Genomic DNA, 8624 nt, shown 5'->3' with positions numbered 1-8624 from the left:
ATATATGTATGTATATATGTATGTATATATATACATACATATATATACGTATATATAATATATAAATTGCCTAATAATTTAAATGTAGCTGACAAATGGAATGTGTTCCATACCTGTGTGTTTTGATTCGGTATCTGGAGGAGAAGGGCCAGGTCAGTGAAGTCAAAGGTGTCGTCTAGTGCCAACAGAGCCCCGTGCACACCACTTTCTAAAAGGTTTTCTGCAAATTCTTTCAAACCAATTGATTGAACCCAACACATCACTCGTTCATTGGACCACACCATTACATCTAAAAAAAAAAAGAAGAAAAAAAAAACACAAAAATCCCAGCAAATTTATAATAGTTATAGTAGTTTACTACATAGTACATTTACTCATACAACCTAAACATTTACTCGTCCAACCTATCCTGAAATATATTATTGACATAAGTTCACAATAAGTTTGATTCAAAATTTGGCCTAAACATTTTGAAACACTGCTTTAATCTCTGACGACAGGAAACTGGTGGTTGGAATTTATTCTGCAAAAGCATGAACTGTTGCCTCTGGAGAAAAAAAAAAAAAAAATGTCCTCATTCCCACGCCTTACCTTGGTTCTGATGCTGACTCTTGTCCCTCCTTCTCTCCAGCTCCTTCCTGTCGTAGTTCAAGCGCTTCAAGCACATGATTCCATAGTGGAGACTCACCCTACAAGCAACAGAGTAAGCCCACTTACGGTCACTTACGGTGTCATGGTGGTAAATTGTACAAATGGAATCATGTATGTCAAGGTCTCTCAGACCTGTGGAAACTGTCCACCATCTTCAGCTGACCCCTAAGTTCTTTCTTGGTGAGGTGATCAAGCATGCGGGCATCCACCAGTGACTCCATAAAATATGAGCGGTACTGTGGTAGACCTAAGCTGGGCAACCACTCGTTTCCAACCCACTCATGGTTCATGTCTCCATATGCTAGGATCTGAGGGACGATTAAAAAAAAAAAACACAATAGGGAAATCCACAAAATTGTATAATCCAAATTCATAGTCTCAGTGGACTTTTTTTGTGTCTCGCAGGAGCCTAAAGAGCATTTAATTGCATTGTAATAAAACCCATGCTGCTGAGTGTCTGAACCTGACGGTCACTACAGTGGACAGCTATTAAAATGTCATTTTCTGTGATAAGAATAGGTTTGGATGGCAGTGTTGCATATAAGCCTCTACAGTGGACGCCTGTAGAATCACCCAACACTGCCATACAGTGGTCAGCCTTTGCAACTGCAGAATAATTGTGTCAACATTCAAAAAGAAAAATGTGGTGTATAAAAACAGAACCAAATCAGTTCTTATTCTTATGTCTAAAAACACTTAGTAACATTTTTTTAACTCAGTATATCATGGGTCATGCATCAAAGGGTTAAGGGTAATTTGAATAAATAATCAATTGCAGAAACATTTATGTATACGTCGTGGACTAGATACATCTGTACAGTCGTACTGTTAGTCGAGCATGCATATCAGCATTACTTTTGAGGATGCTGGATACTCACTTGGTCCCAGCTGAACTCCTTTTGCTCCTTGTAGTGTCAAGCAGAACAGTTGTGAAAGAGCGAAGGGACAGAAAAATGCAAAGAGAGGAAAATATCAGGGGAAAAGTGTATTTAAGGGTTATGGTGAGTGGTATTAGTATAGAATGGAGGTGCAGGGAAGACAGGAGGTAGAACAGTTTCGTTTGTGAGTAGGGCTGAAAAAATGGATTTGAGTAATGGGATTACAAAAAAGGCTTGGCTTCGTTTGATTCATCTGGGCGTTTGTTGTTGGATAATTACAAATCTGCCCAATTCAGCAAAAACATTTATCGTGTGTCAAAATGTTTTTGGAAAATTTGGCCTAAAATCTGAGTGCAATCAGTCCATGCAGGGTGTGGGACAGAGGTGCGTTTTTGTCTGCCAAAACAAAATCTTTCAATCAGCTCACTTTCTAAATAGCTAGCGGGTTATCACGGATGTTTTTTTTTTTGTTTTTTGTTTTATTTTATTACGTACAGTATATATTTCATAAATTTGTATATATATTAACATATATATTAACATATATATTAACATATATATTAACATATATATTAACATATATATTAACATATATATTAACATATATATTAACATATATATTAACATATATATTAACATATATATTAACATATATTAACATATATATATATATATATGTTAATAGTCATGCATAACACACTATTGACGTGATTGTTTAAAAAAAAATGCAAAAAGATGTATCCGATTATCCGATTGATCGATGAGAAAGAATCGACAGAATAATTGATTCCATGAATATTCGACAGTTGCAGCCCAATTTGTGGGTAAGAATTAGTTGGTAAAAAGCACCGAATCAATATAGAGTTTAAGGAAAATGTTAAGGAAAGGGACCTAACCAGCAAAAAAGGAAGAAAAAAAAAACAAAAAAACAAGATCACTGTGTGAACTGTTGTGATATTGGAAATTCTACAAGACAAACATTTTAAAACACAAGAATAAATACTGCTTTCACATGTGACACATGCAAATAGTAAAACTAATCAAATGTTTTTATATTGCATTATGCAGTTGATTTTATTTAGTTAAAAAAAGAAGTTGGATGTATATCTTTTGTATTTCTTGCACTACAGCAAACATCTCATGTTTCATGTTTGCAGTTATATTTACATAATATATAGTATACTCCAAAGCAGGCATTGGCAAACTAAGGCCCGGGGGCTGGATGCGGCCCATTCAGCTTTGTAATCCGGCCCGCCAAACTTGTCCAAATGATATAATTGATTTGTATTGTGATTATATTTCTGCCTTTTCCCTGCAATGCCCACATTTCCCCTACAGATGGCGTAGAGAAGGCTAAGCATTTTTTACTTTTACATGTTATTTATCTTAGTATCACAGAAACGCTCCATCTATCTGCTCCTGACCCGCTCCCCTTTCAAATATTAGGACCCGAGTGTGGCCCACGCCTAAAGACATACCTACGCCTGATAAATAATTGTATAAATGTTTTGAAAGTAAAACTCAAAACTTACTGGCATGGTGGCTGTAGCTAGAAACTCCATCTCTGCATGAGTCATCCAAACATTACTGGTTGACTGTAAAGACAGTACACAAATCAATCCTTTTTTCTTTTTTTTTTCCAATCATTTTTTGTTTTTTTCTCCACTGTTATTTGTATTGACATTATTCATCTTACAGAGCGAGTGCTGGCAGGTGCTGATGGACTGGTGAGCGAGACCATTTCCTGGATGGCTAGGCGGAGTTTGAGTCTGTGCAGGGGGTTGCTTATGCCGATCTCCCTCTGGATCTCCGTGTCCGAGAGGTTGGCCATAATCGCCCCGCTCTTCACATTGGAACGACATGCTGCCACATACCATGCTGGCATACCCACCCATAACTGTGAGAAATGGGGAACAAAAAAAAAACAGAATCAGCAACATGGTTTTTTAAGCCCATCCGTTCATCTATTGTCGACCGTCTGAGCAGGGACGACCAGACTTCCCTCTCCGCAACCAGTTCCTCCAGGAGGATCCCCAAGGCGTTCCCGGGTCAGCCGAGCGACGTAGTCACTCCAGCGTGTCCTGGGTTTCCTCCCGGTGAGACATGTCCGAAGCATCTCCCGAGGGAAGAGCTTGTGACGTAAATCTCGATGGAGAAGAGCAGCGGCTCTCCTCCCGAGTGATAGAGCTCCTCAACCTATCTCTAAGGGAGTGTCCTGCCACCCTTGAGGAGAAAGCTCATTTCTGCCACTTCCGGGAGATCCGGGATCTCGTTCTTTCAGTCATGACCTAAAGGTTATGACCATAGGTTGACCGGGAAAAATGTGGCTTTTTTTTTTTTTTTTTTTTTTTATCTTGGGGTTGTTTTCAGGATGGAACGAGAGATCGACAGGCGGATCGGTGCGGCGGCCGCAGTAGTGCCGAAGCTCTTGATTTACCGGTCAATCTGCGGTCCTACCCTCGCCTATGATTTGTAAGTACAGTTTTTGTAAATGATCAAAGGACACATGGATACATTCATTTTAAAGTCTCACTTGGGGTTTGAGGAGCACTGTCGAACATTTACAGCATTGGACAATATGCTAAATACCCCAGGGCTACTACTTTGGGAACCTCTGGTTTAGGGTGAGCTTAGCTGGTGACCCTCCCCGACATCCATTTCTTTGTTAACATTCTGACATCAGCTCTTCTGAGAAGGGAGACTGCTTCAAAGGGATGTGATGCAATGAATATGCCGAATATAAACAAACACTGCCTCGAGATGAATTCCACATTGAACTGGTCATTACATTAAAAAAAAAAGGCTAAAACGACCTTTTGTTTTATGCCCATGCCTTCAGAAGGAAGGTGGAGTCAGGCTCAGATCTGATCAGACAGGAGAGCTAAGAAAAGGAAAGAGGCGCAAGTGACAGATGCAGGTGCAATTCTGGGCGCATCACAAGAGTGAAAGAATGGCCCTGCTGGCGAGATGCTGAACTGTTAGCCGTTAGCATGAGACATTTCCCCATTGGAATTCACACGTCGTTGCCGTATCTGTGTGCTCTCTATCTGCTAACCTGGACAGCGTTAATGTTTTACAAGCTTTATTTTTTCATGTGTCTTTCCTTCCTTCTCCACCTGTTTTTTTTTTTTTTTTTTTTTTTCTCCACCCTCGATGATCATTTGCAACAATGCCAACAGAATAGGGCTGGGATTTATAAAACGTAAGAGTATGAATATTTCTGGTTCCTCCTGTTGTGTCTGCCTTTAACTTTGCTCTGTTTTTCCCTCTCTTTACTATTGACATTATTTGTTGGCAGTTCGGGTTCGCAAGGAAACGGCTGATTTAAAACAGAAGTTAAGTACAATACATTAAAAAAAAATCAACAAAATTAAAAAAAACCAAAGGCAGAGGGTTTTTAAATTTTGTTGATTTTTTTTTTTTTTTTCATGTATTGTACTTAACTTCTGTAAGTCACCCACTTTATATGATCAATTTTTCTTTTTTTGTTGTTTAGTTTCTTTAACCTTTTTTTCTAGGTTCAGGAGATCAAACGGTATTTGTCAATTTCTACGTTCTGCTGAACATATTAGCAAGCTCATTTTTAGGGAAAAAATATTACGGCATGATCCATCCATCCATCCATCCATCCATCCATTTTCATCCGCTTATCCGTTACCGGGTCGCGGGGGCAGCAAACTCCACCCAAATCACACTGCACCGTACCAACCCCCCAAACTGCCCTAACTGGGATTCGATTTTGTCCAGGAGGTGAACCCTGGAGTTCCACACCAATGACAGAGACATTGCCTCTGGGCCAAAGCGCCACTACGGCATGATTAACTAGTTTTTTTAACTAGACACAAAAGAACTGACTTAAAACAGTCTCTCTTGACGTACCTCAAGCCATGTAACGACTGTCGGGCCATCCCACAGGGCGAAAGGCAGACCCTGACGACAGGCCTCCTCTAACAAGTCATGTCTGGCAAGAAGTAGAAAACACAGAAGAGAACAGGATATTTTTTTTCACTTCATTGTGCATTAAAATCAATTTCAAAAATAGATAAATCAAAGTCCAATTAAAAAAAACAAAGACTTTATGTCTGAAAGCGTGATGTTCTCAAAGCTTCAAGGCTATGAGCTGTTTAATACACAATTTCGATTTGCTTTTGGTAATTCATTATCTTTTGAGGTCAACTACAAGCCAGTATTAGAATAAAATCATAAACTAGCTATTTTGGAAACAGTTTTGAAACACGTTTTCCTATTCGTCCAGATTAGATGTTGCACTAATCTAATAATCTAATAATAATCTAATAATAATAATAATAATAATAATATTAATAATCTAATAATATAATAATAATATAATAATATTATATAATAATAATAATAATAATAATAATATAATAATAATAATAATCTAATAATCTAATAATGTGTTGGATCAAAACACATTTAAAAGTGTTTTCTACTTTTTCATTTCGCTTATAACTTTCTTAGAGTTTTGCACATTAATGCAATGCATCACGACTAGGGATGTCGCGTTCGCTCGATATTACACTTAATGGCTTAATGTTGCTTTGTTTTTCCCTGCAAATTGCAGAAAAGAGGCGTGGCCGCGAAAGGAAAAAAATGCCAGAAGAAGCGTCATTTCCCCCCAAACAGCATTGTGGAATTCTTTTGGCAACCGAAGAACACGACCCGGACGTCGTCGCGGATGGCGGCTTCCCAGCATTTAAAGCATGTTGCGTAAGTACGTTTGTATGTATTGTAACTGTGTGTAAGTAAACGCTATGGAAAGTCGTCAGTCAGTGAAACATTTAACCAACCTTTGCTAGGTTGGGCTAGCTTGTGCTTCCAGCACTATAGAATGTCCCGTAAGATGTGTCATGTATCACTAATTAGTCGTTGTAATTGTAAACATAAAGTAAATGAACCAATCGTTTACATGTGGCCACATTTAAAATATATATATATAAATATATATATAAAACAAAGATTAAAATAAACTTAAACATCTGGTATGTGACTTAAATATTTTAATATATTAAATATATATATTAAATATATTTAATATTTTAAACAGGGGGATGATTACTGATTGGTCCTATATAAATATATACTTAAATATAAAATATTAATTATATTTTGTGTGTGATTGACTCTACAGAAAGATATAGGCCCCATATCCCTTCACATCTGTTTTATCCGGGAGAAATACATAGTATATATTTAACTGTTTACCGAGCAGTTGCGATTTTTGTTGGAATATATTTTTGTTACGTTGGCGTCAAAAGAAGACTTGCCAGGAGTGTCTATGTGATTTGACACATTCATAGCGTTATGCATATGCAACGTATACAAATCGTGATGATCGTAATATTCTGATCAATTCTCCGATAATAATCGTACCAAACAAATGTTCATGCTTTAATGGATTTTTTAGAAAAATGAGTCATCTTACTTTTTCTTGTGACGACGCTCCTTCTCCACTGTTCCAGTCCCAAGTTTGGCCAGACTGAGTGGGTCGGCTGAACCCATGTCCTCCGAGGGAGTGGAGGCTTTAAAAAAAAAAAAAAGGTTAACAGGTTAAATATTCCAATTACACCAGGAGCACTGGTTACTGTTAAAAAAATATCTTTGGAATTGTAAAAAAAAAAGTGCTATTTACCCAGTGACACAGACTCACGTCCAGTTGCACCTATCCTCCCCTTTTCCCTTTTGCCAAAAAGACGTCCTATGGACGACTTTATGCTCTTCTTTTTGCTAGCTTTGTGCAGGGAATCCTGACTATTAGACGTGGACCCATTGGCAGAGAGACTAGATAAGCATGAAGGAAGAAAAAAAAAATATATATATTAGGACCAATACTGAAACACAAGAGGAGATGGATGTCATTAGACATTTCTTCCGAGTACCTGTGAAAATCACAGTGGTCATCGAGGCCCGCCCCCGGATGAGTGTGCGTCATTCGGTCCAGTCGCAGGGCTCGAGGAACAGGTGGGGTGCCAGAGTCGATCAGGGCAAGTGCTTGGCACTCCTCGCCATCTTTGCTGTTCTGCTTGATGCACAAAAAAACACATTTATCACAGGGACTGCGACTAATTTTGAAAGACAAAAGTAGAAACTAGATCCATTTCTACTGGGCACTGAGTGATAGTTGACAGCACAGGAAATGGGAATGTAAGAATAATAGTGAAGAAAGTCATACAATCTGATGATTAGGATCTGTTGCATTTTAGGATATCTTACAGTACACCATCATGAGATCAGCTGATGTTTTGTTCAAATGCCAAATGAATGAGTTTCCAGATTCATTTGACGCAGCGGAAAATGCACGTAGCTTCTGTAAGAACGCTACGATGACCTTACCTGCCGGTCAGTTTCCCGGGCAGGGGAATGTGGCAGACGTGGAGTGGTGTGTCCTGAACTCGGCGGTGAGGGGGACGCCAATGTAGAGGAGGTAATCGAAGGGGTCATGTACCCTTTTCCGACACTGTCACGTCCTCCCAAGGTTGAGGGCGGAAGAAGCGGGGCATCAAGGGACACTCTGCTGACTCGACTCTCGATCTCCTCTGCCCTCAACTCCGTGCTTTCCTTTTCCTCCTGGATTAGCCTGAGGTTTAGTGTGGAGAAAAAGGAGAGTTTTGAAAGAGTTTGAAAATAGAACTGAGGAGGATCGCAATCACATCGCGAGGACTAAATTAACAGACATTTAACTTTGCGCATGGGCAGACCGTTTTCCACACACACAAACACTCTGTTTCTGTAAAGGGCAGACCGTTTTCCACACACACAAACAACTGTGTTTCTGTAAAGCAATGAAATCTTTCCAGTTATTTTTAAAAATATATTTATTAGACCAGTAATTCCGAACCTCTGCGTGAAACATGAGAGATCATCAGGTGTCAGAAAAAATATATCGAATCTCTTTTTTTTTTTGTCTAGGCAACAGTGACAGGCAGAACAAATAATTGTCAGCAGGTAGCTATGAAAAAAAAAATATATAAATACTCTGAGCGGTTGAAGGAGACCATTTTTGTGTCCTTTTTTAAGTCATGCAATATATATATATATATATATATATATACAGTATATATATATATACTGTAT

At 38.6% G+C, this 8624-nt stretch overlaps 1 protein-coding gene across 1 annotated transcript in view; it reads right to left on the bottom strand.

The window, feature by feature from the left end:
- The window catches only part of LOC103382027 (liprin-alpha-3-like), a 22443-nt gene that overhangs the window by 2055 nt on the left and 11764 nt on the right, over nucleotides 1-8624 (bottom strand). The window contains exons 14-24 of the mRNA XM_025058093.1: nucleotides 7884-8127; nucleotides 7430-7572; nucleotides 7183-7331; nucleotides 6976-7072; nucleotides 5409-5490; nucleotides 3226-3426; nucleotides 3062-3124; nucleotides 1530-1556; nucleotides 784-959; nucleotides 592-689; nucleotides 114-289 (exon numbers count right to left, since the gene is read on the bottom strand). Coding sequence (XP_024913861.1) covers nucleotides 114-289; nucleotides 592-689; nucleotides 784-959; nucleotides 1530-1556; nucleotides 3062-3124; nucleotides 3226-3426; nucleotides 5409-5490; nucleotides 6976-7072; nucleotides 7183-7331; nucleotides 7430-7572; nucleotides 7884-8127 — 1456 coding nt within the window. The remainder of the gene's footprint in view (nucleotides 1-113; nucleotides 290-591; nucleotides 690-783; nucleotides 960-1529; nucleotides 1557-3061; nucleotides 3125-3225; nucleotides 3427-5408; nucleotides 5491-6975; nucleotides 7073-7182; nucleotides 7332-7429; nucleotides 7573-7883; nucleotides 8128-8624) is intronic.

The sequence above is a fragment of the Cynoglossus semilaevis genome, chromosome 8 (assembly GCF_000523025.1).
Source record: "Cynoglossus semilaevis isolate Cse_v1.0 chromosome 8, Cse_v1.0, whole genome shotgun sequence".
Taxonomy (NCBI): Eukaryota; Metazoa; Chordata; class Actinopteri; order Pleuronectiformes; family Cynoglossidae; genus Cynoglossus; species Cynoglossus semilaevis.
The sequence above is the reverse complement of the archived record's forward strand: the minus strand, read 5'-3'. Positions and strand labels throughout refer to the sequence as shown.